At 40.1% G+C, this 20,715-nt stretch overlaps 1 protein-coding gene across 1 annotated transcript in view; it reads left to right on the forward strand.

Annotated features, from left to right (window-relative positions):
* LOC110529233 (MAM domain-containing glycosylphosphatidylinositol anchor protein 2) overlaps positions 1-20,715 on the forward strand; it is a 364,546-nt gene that overhangs the window by 330,474 nt on the left and 13,357 nt on the right. The window contains exons 14-15 of the mRNA XM_036985374.1: positions 3,427-3,582; positions 19,779-19,940. Coding sequence (XP_036841269.1) covers positions 3,427-3,582; positions 19,779-19,940 — 318 coding nt within the window. The remainder of the gene's footprint in view (positions 1-3,426; positions 3,583-19,778; positions 19,941-20,715) is intronic.

The raw sequence follows: 20,715 nt of genomic DNA on the forward strand, positions 1-20,715 counted from the left end.
AATGGGCATTGTCGTGCCCACTTCACAACTGTCTTGGGTGTGTTTGGACCATGATAGTTTGCTGGTGATGTAGACACCAAGGAACTTGAAGCTCTCGACTCGCTTCACTACAGCCCCGTCAATGTTAATGGGGGCGTGTTTGGCCCTCATTTTCCTGTAGTCAGCAATCAGCTCCTTTGTCTTGGTCATGTTGGAGAGGTCTCTGACCTCCTCGCTACAGGCAGTCTCATCGTTGCCGGTGATCACGCCTACCACCGTTGTGTTGTCAGCAAACTTAATGATGGTGTTAGTGAGTGAGTGAACAGGGAGTACAGGATGGGACTGAGCACGCACCCCCGTGGGGCCACCGTGTTGAGGATGAGCGTGGCAGATGTGTTGTTGCCTACCCTTGCCACCTGAAGGTGGCCCATCAGGAAGTCCAAGATCCATTTGCAGAGGGAGATGTTTAGTCCCGGGGTCCTAAGCTTAGTGATGAGCTTTGTGGGCACTATGGTGTTGAATGCTGAAATGTCGTCAATGAAAAGCATTCTCACATAGGTGTTCATTTTGTCCATGTGGGAAAGGGCAGTGTGGAGTGCAATTGAGATTGCATCATCGGCTATGGAAAGCGTGATCACAAAGTTGTCTGGAACAGCTGGTGCTCTCATGCATTCATCAGTGTTGCTTGCCTAGAAGCAAGCATAAAAGGCATTTAGCCTGTTTGGTAGTCTCGCGTCACTGGGAAGCTCATTGCTGGGTTTCCCTTTGTAGTCTGTAATAGTTTGCAAGCCCTGCCACATCTGACAAGAGTCAGCTGGTATAGTAAGATTTAATCTTAGTCAATATTGACGATTTGCCTGTTTGATGGTTCGTTTGAGGGCATAGAGTGATTTCTTAAGTGTCTGGATTAGTGTCCCGCTCCTTGAATGTGACAGCTCTAGCATTTAGTTTGGTGCGGATGTTGCCTTTAATTCTGGTTGGGACATGTACATGCGGTCACTGTGGGGACGACGTCATTGATGCACTTATTGATGAAGCCAGTGACTGAGGTGGTATACCCCTCAATGATAGCAAAACAGTCCTGTAGTTTAGTATCCACGTCATCTGACCACTTTCGTATTGAGCGAGTCACTGGTACTTCCTGCTTTAGTTTTTGCTCGTAAGCAGGAATCAGCAGGATACAATCATGGTCAGATTTGCCAAAGGGAGGGCGAGGAAGAGCTTTGTATGCATCTATGTGTGTGGCGTAAAGGTGGTCTAGAGTTTTTTTCCTCTGGTTGCACGTGACATGCTGGTAGAAATAAGGTAAAATGGATTTAAGTTTGCCTGCATTAAAGTCCCCGGCCACTAGGAGCGCCGCTTCTGGATGAGGATTTTCTTCTTTGCTTATGGCTTTATACAGCTCGTTGAGTGCTGTCTTAGTGCCAGCATTGGTTTCTGATGGTAAATCGACAGCTATGAAAAATATTGATGACAACTCTCTTGGTAGATAGTGTGGTCTACAGCTTATCATGAGGACCTCTACCTCAGGCGAGCAAAACCTTGAGACTTCCTGAATATTAGACATTTTCCACCAGCTGTTACTGACAAATAGACACACACCACCACACCTCGTCTTACCGGTGCATGGAAAACCGTATATTATCCATGTCGTCGTCCAGACACAACATGAAATATTACAGGTTTTAATGTCCCGTTAGTAGGATAGTCTCGAACAGAGCTCATCCAGATGGTAGAGGCAGGTTACCCACTTGCCAACAAATTCTCACAAAGGACCCAGATCTGGCACCCCTGTATTTTTATATATTTAACCTTAATTTAACAAGGCAAGTCAGTTAAGAACAAATTCTTATTTACAATGACGGCCTACCCCGGCCAAACCCGGATGACGCTGGGCCAATTGTGCGTCTCCCTATGGGATTCCCAATCACGGCCGAATGTGATACAGCCTAGATTTGAACCAGGGACTGTAGATGCACTGAGATGCAGTGCCTTAGACTGCTGCGCCACTCAGGAGCTCGTTGGTCTGTCTTCTCCTCATGCGAATGACGGGGATTTGGGCCTGGTCCGGGAACAACAATATACCCTTCTCATCAGAATCATTAAAGAAAAAATCTTTGTCCAGTTTGAGGTGAGTAATCGCTGTTCTGACATCCAGAAGCTATTTTCGGTCATAAGAGACGGTAGTAGAAATATTATGTTCAAAGAAAGTTGTAAACAATGTGAAAAAACACACAAAATAGCACAATGGGTTAGGACCCTGTAAAACGGCAGTATCTCCTCCGGCGCCATTATAATAATGAGTTATATATGAATGTCTCAGAGATGATAGTGTTAGGCTTAGAACGTTTATTTAATGGGCTCTCAAGTGTGTGTGTGTATTTGTATGCCTGTCAGCCTTCCTGCTCCCATGTGTGTGTGTTCTCAAACTTGAGATGACGGCCATATCTCTTTGAGAATACCATTGGGGTTACCTCAGTAACCTATGAACTCTAGCCTTAGGCCTTCCCATTGCCACATTTGATTCACAACCTATGTGTTTTTCAACAGTAGTACAACAGCATTTCAACTTACAGTATATAATGCACTGCCACCATTCATGGCTCAATAGTGTTGTTCATGGTCAGAGATTACATTCCTCAAGCCGTAGCTCTTAGCCTCGCAAAGCTACCTGATCCCGCGAGCTTACATTAAACGCTGCACAGATATCAGTCCAATGTTTAATGTAAGATCGCGGGATCAGGTGGCTTTGCGAGGCTAAGAGCTCTCTCATTGTTTGAAACACATGCATCGACCCGTGTTGATTTTCACATGATTAACTTCAGCAGTATGTCCTCTTATAGAATGCATTGTATAGCAGTCAAGCATGGTCCACTAGATTGATTCATGGTCAGCTATCTGAATCCATCCATTGGGTGAACTGCTCTCATTGGTAGACATGCATAATAGTACCCATTGACCCATGTGTTTATTCACATGAACAACACAAGAATACAACAGCAGGTCCCATTATAGAATGTACCAGCGCCATTCATTCATGGTTCAGTACCCAATGTCATCATGGTTATTTTATTGTGTTTCTATTTCCTTTCTTATTTAGAAAATATTTTTCTTACTTTTTATCTCTGCAATGTTGGGAAAGGGCTCGTAAGTAAGCATTTCACAGTAAAGTCTACACCTGTTGTATTCGGCGCATGTGACTAATACAATTTGATTTGATCTACTATAGCCATAGAGATATCTTGAGGAGGTGCTATCTAGTTTAAAAAAATGTATGTCTACATTTTGACAGTGTTATGACTATAACAGTGTTTCTCTGTCTGTGTTTCATGAGAGTTACTGCAGCGTTCATCTAAGACTTCAAAACCATAGACATATGTTGAGGTTCTAGTATTTATATTTCTATGATGACTACAGCAGTGGGGTTTTTTTTGTCCCGTGCTTCAGGAGAGTTCCACTGCAGCTTCGAAGAGGAGCCCATCTGCATGTTCACGCAGGACAAGAATGACGACTTTGATTGGACGAGACACAGTGCAGCCACCCGTGACACCAAGTACACGCCCAACACTGGGCCTAGCGACGACCGCAGCGGATCCAAACAGGGTGAGCCAACCAGGAAGGAAGACACAGCTATGTATTGTTTTGATGTCATTGGGATCTTAGGTGCACTGTGTTTGGGAATCTTCACTGCAACGAAGAAGGTCATAAGGTAATTGTTTTGCCCCACATTTAGCTACATTAGCCAGTTTAACTAGCTAGAGTTATTTACACTTATTTGCAATTGGTTAGCGTCAGTGTATTGGAACGGTTGTCTTTCTATGTGATCTTTTAGAAATCTTATTTTAGTCTTGACCCTGGTAGTCCACTCAGCACAGATGCTGTACTCACAACCCACTACACATGGGTCAATATCAACACAATGGAACATGCAACAAGCAACCTTCAGCACTCTCATTTTCATGGTACTCATCACTCTCTCTTTCTCTCAGTCTCTTTCTCTCTCTCTATGTAACATACAGCAGTTTACAATGTAAACACAGGCAAATTGTTTGAATGTAGCACAAATAGATGTTCTTGGAAGAGCAGAAAAAATACTAACTACTAGACAACAAAAGTATGTATCTTTCTTTAGTGATGGAGAGAATAGTTTCTGTGAGTGGCTGCTTTACAAAAACTGAGAGAACAAAAAGAGATTGGAAGAAAGAACAAATAAATGAATAAAAAGGCCTCCCACTGGTGATAGTGAAGGACAGATTGAGTCTAATAATGTAATTTAGAATTAGGAAGTAATTTACTGCTGGCACGGCCAATCAAGGATGACCTGAAGGAGAACCACACACACACACACCGGTCAACCATGGTGACTCAATCTATCTGACACTAGACACACGTCACACTACTCAGTCACACACACACACACACACACTGTGAGAAATTGTGCTAGTTGGCCTGAGTGTGTCAGTCCTGAGGGAGAGTGAGCAGTAATCTAGTCTTTATTGGAATGCAGCAGAGGCAGTAGACAGCTCTAGGAGCAACAGCAGCTGAAGTTGTAAATAATGTATTGGCTTTAATCACTCTAATGGGATAAAACTGTCCAGCATTTCATTACCAGCCCACCATTCCTAAGGGGCTGCAATTATCTGATGTCAAATTCAACAGAAGAAGAAATTCTATTTGATTTTGACTGGAGGGTGGGAAAGTTTGTTCTCCGTCCAAGCTACATTCCCCTGCCCCAAAGTGGGACTGTAGATGGGCTCTGGAATGAGACTTGCACCGTGTGAGGTTAGTTTCACTGCTGATTCTCCTACATTGAGACATGACCATCTTGTCTGTCCTCTCTGCCCTCTGGTTTGTGTCTGGTTAATCTTACTAGAGAGAAAATAGGTCTTTAGTGGAAATGTTCTTTCAGTACTAGCTGCATGGATGTCACATTGGATGTGACATTGGATGTCACACTGCATGGATGTCACATAGTTTTTTCATTAAGGATTATAGGATATTGAGGGCTTGTTACAATATAACAATCATATTTAATATACTTTTTAAGGGGGTTTACAGCAAGAAAAAACTATGGGAACATAGGATGTGATCTGTCAATTCAATAATATGCTTCAGAAATAATAAGAATACCCCCCCCCCCCCCCCCCCCCCACGAATAATATATTTTCAATGTTCCAGAATCCTCATCAATGACCCAGTAACCTTAAATGACCTTTTAGTTTTGGTTAAGGCTACCCACGTTTAGTCGAGACGCACCCCAAAACTGGAATGAAAAGTCTCTTCTTTCTTTTCCCTTTTTCAATTCATTTTAGTTGATTCAGTTCAGTTTACAGTCTTTGCGCATTCAAAAAATATTTCCCCCGTAAAAGAAAAGGTAAGTCGGCCATGGAGGATCTCCAAAAACGATAAGGAAAAACTGATCTCAGGGTGTCTTGAAGGCACCGCCGCGCTCATGAAGCTTTCTCCGCTATCCATTTAGAAAATCCACAAGAAGGAAATCATCTTGACAGGTCAGGAACATGATCACAGTGCACAAAAGTACATCTAAAGCAAGGCAGGCTACAGTATTTTTCCATATCTTTGAAACTGGCACCCCAGAGTTTCACCCTGGCCATGTCCGAAATCTGGCTTGCCTACTACTTACTTAAACTGCATACTGTGTACTAATCGTACTACGTACTATTAAGCCCATACTGTTTATTGAAAAGTATGAAGTATGCAGTATGCCACGATGTACCAGACAACTGAGAACTCAGAAACAAAACAGGCCTGTAAAACGTATATAGGTTAAGAACTTTTTTGAAAGAGCACAGTTTGAAATAAAGAAAGAGAAAGTCAGTTGAACAACTGAATACCTTCAGTTTACAATTGGCTCATTCATCCCCCTCCTCTCCCCTGTAACTATTCCCCAGGTCGTTGCTGCAAATGAGAACGTGTTCTCAGTCAACTTACCTGGTAAAATAACGGATAAATAAATAAAAATAAATCTGAAATGTTTTCTTTCGCATTTAACCCAACCCCATCTGAATCAGAGAGGTGCGGGGGGCTGCATTAATCAACATCCAAACACAATCCTCTGCATCAGTTTACTAAGAACAGGCAGCAAACTGATTGGGCGGTTGTTAGAGCCAGCAAAGGGTGCTTGACCATTTTTAGGCTGTTTTGTTTCCTTCCACGCCTGTGTACACACCCTCCTTTAGGCTTTGGTTAAAGATGTATCAAAAAGGGCTGGCAATACAGTCTGCTACCCTTCTCAATAGTTTCCCATCAAGGTTATCTATTCCTAGTGGCTTATTAGAACAATAGTTTCCCATCAAGGTTATCTATACCTAGTGGCTTATTAGAACAATAGTTTCCCATCAAGGTTATCTATACCTAGTGGCTTATTAGAACAATAGTTTCCCATCAAGGTTATCTATACCTCGTGGCTTATTAGAACAATAGTTTCCCATCAAGGTTATCTATACCTAGTGGCTTATTAGAACAATAGTTTCCCATCAAGGTTATCTATACCTAGTGGCTTATTAGAACAATAGTTTCCCATCAAGGTTATCTATACCTCGTGGCTTATTAGAACAATAGTTTCCCATCAAGGTTATCTATACCTCGTGGCTTATTAGAACAATAGTTTCCCATCAAGGTTATCTATACCTAGTGGCTTATTAGAACAATAGTTTCCCATCAAGGTTATCTATACCTAGTGGCTTATTAGAACAATAGTTTTTCCACCTCTCCCTCACGAAATTGACCAAATTTAAAACATAAATCCTTCTCTTTCATTATTAGATTTTATACAAAAATATGATGGTTCACTGTTCAATGTTGTCATTCATTTCTGAGTTTTTCCATTTTACTAGTGAAATAGTTCTTGAAATTATTGGCAATATCAAACGGTTTTGTTATAAAGGTGCAATGTTCCAATGCTCTCTGGCAGATTTCTTAGCTGGGATAAATTATTCCCACCTCTGGTGCACAGCTTCAGAGAAGTCCTCGTTGAGGAAGATGTTGGTTCCTCTCAAGTTCTTGGCTCTCTCCAGAACAGCCATCTTGTCCTTAACCCTTAGTAACTTGACCACTGTCGGCCTGGGTCTGTCACCTAGTCTGGTTACATGTTTTCCAGACCTGTTGCTTGCGCTCCACCTCAATCTTCATATAGATTTATTTCCAGCTTTTCAGTGATAATTTTTCTTACATTTTCCTCAGACTCGGCCCAATTCTCATGTGAAGACTCTGGTATGCTATCCACAACAATGTTATTCCTCCTGGATTGTCCCTAGATAGTTTGTTTCCCCAGTCATTGGTAGTAATGATTCAACGAGAGTGCTGATGTCGTCTTGAGAGGACTTACATTTAGTTGTACTCTTGCTGCAAGTTTCTTTCACGACATCCACCTCTCCCTGGGAAAACTGTATACTGTTCTTAAGGTCCTGGACCTCTCTGCTCAGATCGTCCATTCTCTTGTTAGTGGGATTCATCCGAATTTAGACAAAACTCTTGAAGCTATTTTTCCTGTTGTTGTAACAACTGCTTGTAGATCTCTTTTTGATCATTTAAAAGATCCTTCCCCTGTGATAGAGGAACACCGTCCTCTCCATGACTCCCACCTTTGGCTTTGGATGCCATGGCAGCAATGTAGGCTAACGCTGGTACTCCACACCCTTCCAGAGATGGCAGGTTCCAGGACGGATTTAAACAGCAACAAACAGCAGGGTTTTAGACAGCCACAAGCCCAGTACAATCTGCGGTCCCAGCCACAAAGGGATCTTTCCTCATTATTGCTGGGTTGCAGAGTGGCGACCTCTACTCGTTGACCTAGCCAACCATAACTAGGCTACTCATGACGATGTATTGCTTTTTTGCTTTTTAATCACTTTGAGATTATGAAAAGCATCATAGTAATTAAATCCATTATAGTTTTTTTTTTTTTTTTACCAAATATGGTTTACTTAGTTTTGTATAACAAAAATCTCTGACGAAATCCAAGAGGCCGGCACATAAGCTTCAATTATAAAAACAATAGATACTAGCAAGAGCGGTGTGCAGGTTTCTTTTTTCTATTTGTTATCGTGCACCTGCAAGAAGATGGCTCAGGTGTGCGAGTGCATTTTTTTATGTTGAAATTTTGAAAGTAAAACACACCAACAGTAGATGTACCGATATCCATTTTTTATTAGTATTACAAACAAGAAACACTTTTCAATGAGAACAGAAATTCACTTTGGGTTTAAAAAAAGTACCTAACCAAAAACAGTACAAAATGAATAAATAATAGCTACACTGAAAAAAAATATAAGCGCAACACATTTCAAAGCTTATCTGTCAGTGAGCATTTCGCATTTGCCAAGATAATCCATCCCCTGACAGGTATGCCATATCCAGAAGCTGTTTCAACAGCATGATCATTACACAGGTGCACCCAGTGCTGAGGACAATAAAAGTCAGCTCTAAAATATGCAGTTTTGTTACGCAACACAATGACACAGATGTCTGATCTTTCAAAAAAATGGTGGCGTCGTCAGCCAATTGTGAACATTTTATATTTTTGTCTTGTATCTGAATACCCCTAAAACTATCCATATTTATATGAAGTGCCATAACTTGTGTGACCAATAAAAATAAGAAAGGAGAAATTGGGCATCCTTGTTTAATGTCAAATCTTTGAAGATCCATGAGATAATTTAACAGAGCTGTTACTATTATTGTAAAGTGTCTTAATTACACTTTGAAAATATTGACCAAAACCAAAAAATCAAAGAGTCTCAAAAATAAAATAATGTTCAACTGTATCAAATTCCTTGTAAAAGTCTACAAATAGCTTTATTCTATATTCCATAATGTGCTCAATGTAGTCTGTCAAGTCCAATACTAGTCGAATATTATTACATACAGTGCCTTGCGAAAGTATTCGGCCCCCTTGAACTTTGCGACCTTTTGCCACATTTCAGGCTTCAAACATAAAGATATAAAACTGTATTTTTTTGTGAAGAATCAACAACAAGTGGGACACAATCATGAAGTGGAACGACATTTATTGGATATTTCAAACTTTTTTAACAAATCAAAAACTGAAAAATTGGGCGTGCAAAATTATTCAGCCCCTTTACTTTCAGTGCAGCAAACTCTCTCCAGAAGTTCAGTGAGGATCTCTGAATGATCCAATGTTGACCTAAATGACTAATGATGATAAATACAATCCACCTGTGTGTAATCGAGTCTCCGTATAAATGCACCTGCGCTGTGATAGTCTCAGAGGTCCGTTAAAAGCGCAGAGAGCATCATGAAGAACAAGGAACACACCAGGCAGGTCCGAGATACTGTTGTGAAGAAGTTTAAAGCCGGATTTGGATACAAAAAGATTTCCCAAGCTTTAAACATCCCAAGGAGCACTGTGCAAGCGATAATATTGAAATGGAAGGAGTATCAGACCACTGCAAATCTACCAAGACCTGGCCGTCCCTCTAAACTTTCAGCTCATACAAGGAGAAGACTGATCAGAGATGCAGCCAAGAGGCCCATGATCACTCTGGATGAACTGCAGAGATCTACAGCTGAGGTGGGAGACTCTGTCCATAGGACAACAATCAGTCGTATATTGCACAAATCTGGCCTTTATGGAAGAGTGGCAAGAAGAAAGCCATTTCTTAAAGATATCCATAAAAAGTGTTGTTTAAAGTTTGCCACAAGCCACCTGGGAGACACACCAAACATGTGGAAGAAGGTGCTCTGGGCAGATGAAACCAAAATTGAACTTTTTGGCAACAATGCAAAACGTTATGTTTGGCGTAAAAGCAACACAGCTGAACACACCATCCCCACTGTCAAACATGGTGGTGGCAGCATCATGGTTTGGGCCTGCTTTTCTTCAGCAGGGACAGGGAAGATGGTTAAAATTGATGGGAAGATGGATGGAGCCAAATACAGGACCATTCTGGAAGAAAACCTGATGGAGTCTGCAAAAGACCTGAGACTGGGACGGAGATTTGGCTTCCAACAAGACAATGATCCAAAACATAAAGCAAAATCTACAATGGAATGGTTCAAAAATAAACATATCCAGGTGTTAGAATGGCCAAGTCAAAGTCCAGACCTGAATCCAATCGAGAATCTGTGGAAAGAACTGAAAACTGCTGTTCACAAATGCTCTCCATCCAACCTCACTGAGCTCGAGCTGTTTTGCAAGGAGGAATGGGAAAAAATGTCAGTCTCTCGATGTGCAAAACTGATAGAGACATACCCCAAGCGACTTACAGCTGTAATCGCAGCAAAAGGTGTCGCTACAAAGTATTAACTTAAGGGGGCTGAATAATTTTGCACACCCAATTTTTCAGTTTTTGATTTGTTAAAAAAGTTTGAAATATCCAATAAATGTCGTTCCACTTCATGATTGTGTCCCACTTGTTGTTGATTCTTCACAAAAAAATACAGTTTTATATCTTTATGTTTGAAGCCTGAAATGTGGCAAAAGGTCGCAAAGTTCAAGGGGGCCGATTACTTTCGCAAGGCACTGTATATGTCTGCCCTTCATAAAACCAGACTGGGTATCGTCAATGATTTGGTCAATACCTTTTTTAAGTCTTTCTGCAAAGATGGATGCAAGTATCTTTCCATCATTGTTCATTAATGTGATTGGTCTCCAATTTTCTAACATCATAGAATCTTTGTTTGGTTTAGGTATTACATAAATTAGGCCCACTGAATGTAAATTCAGAATTTCTTCTTTCTAAATTGTAAAAGTATTTTCTTTTTTTTCCCTTCCTCCAACCATCTCCATCTTGATCTGACAAATGTCCCTTTTGCTCTTTCTTCATACATTCGGTCCATTTCTAGTTGTAAAGAGAATAACTGAGCCTCTCCTTCTTCATCAAGGTCATCCATAGAGATTAGAGAAAGTATTTCCTTAACAAGTTTATCTTCCCTCAATCTTTTAAGTTCAGCAATTTATTTACCTCTCTTCGTGGCTGTTTGTCTTATTTCATACTTCATTAATTCCCAATATATCCCGTAAGACTTAAATAGTTGGGCTTTCCTCCAATTGTCTTGTATAATATCTTTGGCATCCATCTTGAAATTATCATCTTCCAACAGTCTACTATTGAGTTTCTAATAACTCCGATTCGGTTTAACTTCAGATCCATTAATATTTAAAGATAACAATATAACTTTATGATCAGTAAGAATTGATGGTTCAATTGATACCTTCACAACAGAATTATCTAATGAATTAGAAATCAACCAGATGTCAATTATTGACTGTCTGGACATGTCCTTGTTACTCCAAGTGAATTCCTTTTTATCAGGATATTTAGATCTCCAAATATCGACTAATCCAAGACCAAGACATAGATTATTAAACTCAGGATTAACTATGCTGGATCTGTTAGGAGGGGGATATCTGTCAAGCATCACATTAGATACAGAATTAAAAACTCCAAATAAGATAATTTTGATATCCTGAAATACACCTATAACTCTATTAATTTCTTCTTCAAATTCTTGAAATAATATCCTGTTGTTTTGTTTGTTGTTGGATGCATAAATATTCCCTAATAAAAACATTTCACTGTTGAAATTTACTGTTAAAATTAACCAACGTCCAGAGTGGTGAGTCTTGCTACTGATGACCTTCCCTTTAAATGCACCTCTTAAAACTGCTACACCTGCAGAGTGGTTGTTGCCATATGACTACCAGATATCGTTACCCCATTGATTTTTCAAAAAAGATGGATCGGAAGAACAAGCATGAGTCTCTTGTAAAAAGTCAAAGTCTGCATTAAACCGTTTGCAATACAGGAAAATAGCCATACGCTTGAGTAAATTACGAATACCCCTGACATTAATTGAACAGAGATAAAGACATAAACTTCAACCAACAACCTTGTTATGCTAATATAAGCTTTTTCTAAGGATATGTAACTCAAAAGGATTTCCATCCCATTATGAACTTCTTAGGGCTGAAATCCCGTTAACGGGATGATATGACAACAGCCAGCCAAAATTCAAAACAACAGAAATCTCATAATTAAAATTCCTCAAACATACGTGTATCTTATACCATTTTAAAGGTAATCTTGTTGTTAATCCCACCACAGTGTCCGATTTCAAATAGGCTTTACGGCGAAAGCACCACAAACGATTATGTTAGGTCACCACCAAGCCACAGAAAAACAGCTATTTTCCAGCCAAAGAGAGGAGTCACAAAAAGCACAAATAGAGATCAAATTAATCACTAACCTTTGATGATCTTCATCAGATGACACTCATAGGACTTCATGTTACTCAATACATGTATGTTTTGTTTGATAAAGTTCATATTTATATTAAAAAAATCTGAGTTTACATTGGCGTGTAACGTTCACTAGTTCCAAAAACAACCAGTGATTTTGCATAGCCACATCGATTCAACAGAAATACTCATCATAAATGTAGATGATAATACAAGTCATACACATGGAATTATAGATATACTTCTCCTTAATGCAACCGCTGTGTCAGATTTCAAAAAAACTTTACGGAAAAAGCAAACCATGCAATAATCTGAGACAGCGCTCAGAAAATTTATCAAAGTAGCCGCCATGTTGGAGTCAACAGAAACCAGAAATGACATGATAAATATTCCCTTACCTTTGATGATCTTCATCAGAATGCACTCCCAGGAATCGCAGTTCCACAATAAATGCTTGATTTGTTCAATGATGTCCGTTATTTATGTCCAAGTATCTACTTTTGTTAGAGTTAGGTACACATATCTAACTTCAAAAATGTATATTACAGGTCGAAGAAACATTTCAAACTAAGTATAGAATCAATCATTATGATGTTTTTATCATAAATCTTCAATAAAGTTCCAACCGGAGAATTCCTTTGTGTCTACAGAAGCAACGGAACGCAAGTCAATATCATGTGGAATGCACGTGACAAGGAAATGGCTCTCTGCCAGTAAGCTGACTCGTTTAGCTCTTATTCAGTCCCACAACACAGAAGAAGCCTCATTCAAGTTTCTAAAGACAGTTAACATCTAGTGGAAGCCCTAGGAGGTGCAACTTAATTCATATCCCAATGTGAATTCAATAGGGCCTGGGTTGAAAATATACCAACCTCAGATTTCTCACTTCCTGTTTGGATTTCTTCTCAGGTTTTTGCCTGCCATATGAGTTATGTTATACTCACAGACATCATTCAAACAGTTTTAGAAACTTCAGAGTGTTTTCTATCCAATATTACTAATAATATGCATATATTAGCAACTGAGATTGAGAAGCAGGCCGTTTATTCTGGGCACCTTTCATCCAAGCTACTCAATACTGCCCCTGCAGCCATAAGAAGTTAACCTCTCCAACAGAAAAAAAACAACAAATATTGGTCATAAAGTCACCAAAGTATTCTCACCCCCACAAGGGGGAGACATTGTGTAAACTTTACAATAAGCAGTTATTCACCTAAAGTTAGTGTTTAGTTTACCAGTTCTCAGGTCAGCCTTTTCTCATTCAAGTGTTTGTGTACATTTTTATAATAAAAGGCTGCTTTTCACCTGGTAATCAGTTTTTTGGCCTGACAGTTCTGTCCGAGTTAGACTCTGGCTCTCACTCAAATGTTCTGATTTGGCCGCATTTCTTTCCCATCGATGATCACTCTTGCACCGATAAAAAATTCAGTTTTCCCTGCCTTTCGAGCTGCAGCCACCATCGGCCACAGTTTCTCACTTTTCACTTTGTCTGCTGAGGTCAGATCCTCTGTGAACCTCAATTTTAGCTTGATGAGAAATTCACAATTCTTCACTCGCCTCCAAAGAAGATCCCGTGTAGATCTGTTGGTGAACCGGATCATGGTTGTCCTCTGTCTCCTGTCTTGATCCCTAAGTCTTCCCAAACGATGGACGATGTCTACATTTTCCTGAAGTTTGGCTTTTGATTCGGGAATGACAGCTCCACAGATGTCAACAACTCTGCATTTGATGTCCTCACCAGCCTGCTCTGGAATTCCATGGAGCCTCAGGTTCCACCTGCGCTGGTATCTCTCTGCCTCGTTCACCTTTTGCTCGAGTTCAGCCACCTTATTTTCATTTTCCTGGCAGATAACTTCTTCATGTCACTTTTGAGGGTTTTCACTTCTCCAAAGATAAGTCAACAGATTTTTTAATGGCCTCAATTTTCATCGTATTCTCCCTAACCATGACCTCCAAGCCATTTGCCCTTTCATCTATCTTCGCTGTCAAAAGCATTACAATACTGTTTTGCATCTCAAGAAGTGACATACCTTCTTGGCCTCTCATCTTTTTCCCCTGGGGCTTGACTGGAGTGCCGGGGTCGTAAGGTAAAGGCCTGAGCTGGGGGCTGGAGGGGCGCAAGTTGTGAACATTTTTGTCCGTGCTCACCACATTTTCATCACCCATTGCAGTATTCCCCCCCCCCCCCCCCCCCCCCCCCCCCTCACAGTTACATTCTGAAGAGTATGATTTTGGGTACTATCTTTTGTGGTTAATTGTCCATCTGACGATCTCTCCATTTCTTTCCTTTTGGTTCTGGTCGTGGCAGTTTCCATGTACGTTCGACAAGCTATTTTTTGAGCTAGCTAGCTTATCAGGCTATCTAGTGTTGTCGCCAACTTAGTTTTAGAGGTGAATAACTTGCAGAAAGTAATCAATTACTTTGGTAAATAAACTAAACCATATTCATACGGGGTTTTAGGACCGTAGAAATAACCCAATGGTCATAATTGTGTTAATGAAATCCAATAATTCCTTCAGCAACCAAAACAAATTATCTGCACTGACCGCCATCTTGCTCCCCTGAACAACTTGAACTTTGAACACCACAGCAGAAGCTTCGCTATTCGCCATCTTCCAAGTTATCTTGTTGTTTACTTGAAGAGATCTAGCTATGAAAACTCGCAGCACAACTCTTCCAATGCATTGTGGCTATGAAATTTCTGAAAAATGTGCAGCAAATTCTATTAGATAAAAAGCCAAAATGAGAATAACATCCTGGCATTTAAAGCATACTAGATTTTATAAAAATTCACATATACAGTGTCGTTGGTGGGCGGAAGCAACGTATCTGCTTTAGTTTTTGAGATGATCTGTCTCTGGTGAGGGAGGAGCTGGTTTTTGCATATTGTGTATATGTAACAGTATAACTTTAGACCGTCCCCTCGCCCATACCCGGGCGCGAACCAGGGACCCTCTGCACACATCAACAACAGTCACCCACGAAGCATCGTTACCCATCGCTCCACAAAAGCCGCGGCCCTTGCAGAGCAAGGGGAACTACTACTTCAAGGTCTCAGAGCAAGTGACGTCACCGATTGAAACGCTATTTAGCGCGCACCACCGCTAACTAAGCTAGCTGTTTCACATCCATTACATATATTTATTTATTCCTTGCATTTTTTCATGTTCGTTACACTAGCTGGACAGGCAAACGCTGTCAAGTACTAAACAGCAAACCAATCAAAACGTATGTACTATCCAGTTACCATCTCTGCTGATCACGTCTGCCAATTCTCTGTATCTAAGGTACTAAACACAACTAGTGACAGCTTGAGAGAAATCTCCCTCCGACAAACTGCTATGGATAAAGTTTTTATTTTTATTTTTTTATATTTGTAATCTATTTAGTTATAGAAATATGATCCCGTTGATGCAAGCTGTAAAATAACTCCTATCTTAGAATGCAACAACTTTATCAATTCAGCTAGCTAGCTTCAACAAGTAGACCTGTTGCTATAGGACAAGTATTGTGAAGCTAATGCAGTCATCAAGGCAGGACTCACTCATTTCATTCATACTGACAAATAAGAAATGACACATTACCCCTGTCAATAGGCCTAGTTAGCTACAGATTGTACACCATATAATGTGATATAACCAAAGATTGCTGGTATCCATTACTGGACGTTACAGGTTTGCCTATACAAAACGCCACCATAGATTATTTAACAAACCTGGTATTGGCAATGCTCTCTTCGTTTCGATTCTGGAAAAAAGTGATCTTAAACAGGATTTACTATATTTTATTATCTTTCTGAGTTTTCTCTGGTGTTTGTAGAACCAACTGCAACTGGACATGAACATGTATAAGATATACTGTTTTCCAGAATCGAGAACGAAGAGAGTATCGCCAATGCCAGGTTAGTTGAAGAATCTATGGCGCCATTTTGAATAATCAAACCTGTAACATCCAGTAATGGATACCAGAAATCTATGGTTATATCACATTATTTGGTGTACAATCTGTAGCTAAGTTGGAGTAGGATGCAGAACAGCCTGCCTCTGTCCTTTATCCTAGTGGCTGTACATTTTTAGTCTGTCGAGATGTTCATTTCTAGCTCATAAACTACAATCCACTCTCAATTTTGTCTCCCATAATCTATTCAGCTCTCCTCTCCAGTGTCCTGCTCCATGAGATCAACCAAGTGATATTCACCAAGCATGTGCTCAACTAATTCCCTCACCTATGAGGAGAACCATCATACTGCAATTTGAACTAGCCCTAACATCACTATGAGACATTGAGACCACATATGCATTTGCCTGTGGTCTTTTCTTTGTGGGTTTTTGTCTTATACGGTCTACACAGTCTAGTGCATTTTAGAGTTGAAGAGCACTAACTACAGATACACATGCTTGGTAGAGCATCTCAAAGACCAAATTCAATATAGAATCAGTCTGAGGAGGTGAGAAACAGATTATGTTTTAACTAGTGTAACATGCGGCGATGAGAATTCTAGTGTCCCCATCAGGAGCCCAGGCTTTTGTCATAGATGGTAGAGTTCTCATCTCTGGGCTATGCATTCTGCTGAAGCACTTCTTTCTCTCTACATCCATTGGCTACAATGGTGACCAGGGTGGGATCCTTCCGATACACCTATGGGGCCTGGGCACACAAATGCTCCTAGAGGAGGGGAATACAGAAGCATGTGTTGATGACAGTTCTACTGCCTCCATTAGAGGCTCAGGCTTTTGGCATAGATGGTAAAGAGCTCATTTCCGGACTGCAGCGTTGTGTGATTGTGCCCCCCACGGCACCTCTTTCTCTATATACATAGATTAGTAGGTTACACTATATTTAGACACTGCCTGAGACACCTTTTGATATTTGTCTCCATACTCAATAAATGGTGAAACACTAAATGTGATGGTGTTCTTTGTTCAAATGTACAGTATGCGTGAAACGTATATTATGGAAAACATGTTTCACACTCAGCCATAGCTCGTAGTAGAATAATGGATTGGCAAGAATTTGGCACCGTCAAATTTTCGAAGGTTAGTAGGAAAGTTTGGCTTGTCTTTTAAACCTCTTAAATATATTCCCTGAAAATGTAGTATTTGAAACGTAAAACATTCATTTCCCAACTGCTTCTTCTATAATCCTGCAGACTCTTTATCATTCTCCATACCTTTATATTCCAATGCATCCAACGTTATGCAGGCCTACCATGGTATTGGGCAGCTACTGACATTTGAGAACTCATCTGGTTTACAAAACAAACTCAAGCCATCTTATTGCAGAGCACATTGTATACATTTTGCCCAGCTGTTTTTAGAGAAGATTAAATTTCTAGGTATGCTATATGTGTAGGATATGCTGTGTTGGCTAATATGCCTATTCTATGCAAAGTATTTGATTTCATGTTTCTTTAAGCCTGCAACTAGTTACTTGAAATTAGTCATATAATCATTCCAAAACATGATTCAAAAATGTAATTCAACAGGCAAATTTACATTTACAGTAGCTGGCTAGGATAGTCAACCCGTAACATTGGCTATCATTCAATAAATTGGCTAAGTGGTCAACAGAGTTACCTCTTCATGTGATCAATACAATTTGTATTGCATGCTGCAAATTTCAAGTGCACTCAAAAACAGATATTTATCTTATTTCAGTCTTTGGGAGCTCATCACACAAATACAGAAATCAGCTCGAGTTTTAATAAGAGCAGACAGAGTGTTGAAATTTACTTTTTATGATAATGTGCCATAATGTGAAGAATTGAATGTGCCAACATTTTTATAGTCATCATAAGAATGTTTTACTGTCATATACAAAAAATCAGCACCTCCCTTGAAGGGGATTGATTCGGCCCACCACCTAATACTGTAAGACGTTCTATTTTTGCATACAGAGAATGTGTCATGTGAAATTGCATTGTTACCCGCTATTCGTTGCATCCCCATATCTAATTAATCAGCTTTTGTCAAAACCGAAATGAGTATGACATCTGGTCATTTTTAGTATACTCGATTTTCAAAATGTCACATACCCATACTTGTGAAAACTTTATAGTATTCAGACATGGCATCTCAATTATACTCCTCGCGTCTTCTCTCCATCTCGAAACCCATTGGAAGAGAAGGTCAGAGGGGAGGGACCTCTGGCTTTCTCATCCAATTGGTTTTGAGAAGGAGGTGAGGAGAGAGGAGTATGCAATTGAGATGCTCCCTTTCTCTCCCAGATAGGCTATAACAAACACACCTCTCCCCACCTGTTCGCCACTTCCTTCATTCCTACATTCTCGGGCACTCTTTTTAGTCCACAATAGAGAGCAATAGTAATGACGTCTTTTTGTAGGCACTAACTCTGCCATGGCTCGTTGGTCAAAGTCTTTGGGGAAATGAATAGGTCTTGTGGAGTGTTTTTGGATAAACGGCGAATATAAGGTCTGTGGTAAACACAGGCTTAGGATATCTTATATGTTTTGTTCTATGAGATAGTCTTCATCAGCCAATGTCCCTTTTGAATCATTTGTAAAGCATTTATGTAATAAAAACAAGCACATAAAGGCTTTATAATACATACAGGTAATGTTAACTGACGGATATTATCTCATAGATCAAAATGTATAAGATTTCCTAAGCCTGTGTTAACCTCAGATCTAATTTTCAGTGGTTTATCCCCCAAAAAACATTTCCCCCATAGGAATGTCTGACAAACCAGAGGTAACCCATTTCTGTTTTTCAGGGATATCCTAAACAGACCGAAACCATTTGTGCATATATTATGGTCCTTTTCATCTTTGGCAAGGTTTTTTTTGGCTGTTCGTGCACAGAAAAATTTTTCTCGATGCAAGACGGATTCTTCAATGAAGTGTTTGTTGCCATTCAACGATAGAAGACTCATTTTTTCCACTTGAGAAATACTCCACTAAACATCTTAGTTAGATGTGAAATTGCGCAACTGAGATCTCCTCTACAAAAACTATTCTGATTATATTGTTGAATGACAAATAATGGCTATGACGTCTCAAGATGGACAAATAGTATGCGAGCACACTCATTCGGCTAGGCGCCAGTCGAACCGAAGCCAGTGGAAGCCTTTAGATCGACATATACACACCCTGTTTTCTGTCCCACTGGGCCAAGATAATACTATGCTACAGACTCCAAATACACTGACAGAGATGCCAAAATACGCTTGTAGGGAACGACTGTGTTGGCTGGATACAAGGTTGTCTTTTATGTGGTGAGGGTCCACTGAGTGAGCTTCATTGAGGACACCTGCTGTCGGGTGTGGAGTTATTAGGGAAAGGGTGTTGAAAATGATTGACTTGACTGAACATAGACAGAGATATATAATGTGTGGCTTTAGTTCACCAACAAACAGGCATGCTTACTGTACATTAGCTTGGTGAATGGGACCTACCCACATGCAGTGTTACATAAGTGTAGAACAAAGTTGACTACACGTTCTGTCAATTTGCTACTATCTCCTAGGAGAGCATGCCTGTTTTACATTAACCGCACCGTATACAGAACACCAATATATACAACACCCGGGAGTAATCTTTGACATTTGGCACTACAGGTTTCTACATGTACATCGAGACGTCCCGGCCTCGGAAGGAGGGTGAGGTGGCGAGGCTGGTCAGTCCCTTCTTCAACGTGGTGCCCAAGAACCCATATGGCATCGCCAACCCCCCGGCATACTGCTTCAGTTTCTTCTTCCACATGTACGGCAAACACATTGGTAAGAAGGACATCTGTCTTTTTCCCTCCAACACAAAACATACAGAAACAAACTAAGGACATGTTCCTGTTACCGATTATATTAATTCTCTGTATTCTCTCCTCAATACATTAATCATAAGAGCTTCCCTCTAGCGGGGCGGCAGGTAGCCGAGTGGTTAGCAACCGAAAGGTTGCTGGATCAAATCCCCGAGCTGACAAGGTAAAATTTGTCGTTCTACCCCTGAACAAGGCAGTTAACTCACTGTTCCCCAGTAGGCCATCATAGTAAATAAGAATTTGTTCTTAACTGACTTGCCTAGTTAAAAATAAAAAAACATTTAGTGACTTCTATTGAGACTTTGTTTCTAGTCTCATAGCAACATGTTGTAATCATCCGTATTAGATCAATTATGAGATCCTTTATTTTGCTTGATGGGTCTATTTCGAAATGCACTATCTAGGGCAAAGCAAACGTTAGCTCGTATACAGGTTGCTACACGTGACGTGGTCAGCATGTTATTTGGGAAAACACGTTCTGAATCAGATAGCCTATTCTAAAGTCTTTGTCTAAATGTAACATCTATTCAAAACAGTGACCAAAAGTTTAGTTCCTAACCTGTCATAACTCCTACCTGGCTTTTCAATTTGTTGTCATGCCAAACAACACCAACCTTAGAATTAGAATAAGCATTCTATGTATTAGATTCAACAGTTCACCCAATTGTATTGAGCTAATACTGTTAGTCAAATTGTGATGTTGGTTTGAAAAATCACAACTAGATTTTTTGCCCATA

This window comes from Oncorhynchus mykiss, chromosome 8 (assembly GCF_013265735.2).
Source record: "Oncorhynchus mykiss isolate Arlee chromosome 8, USDA_OmykA_1.1, whole genome shotgun sequence".
Taxonomy (NCBI): Eukaryota; Metazoa; Chordata; class Actinopteri; order Salmoniformes; family Salmonidae; genus Oncorhynchus; species Oncorhynchus mykiss.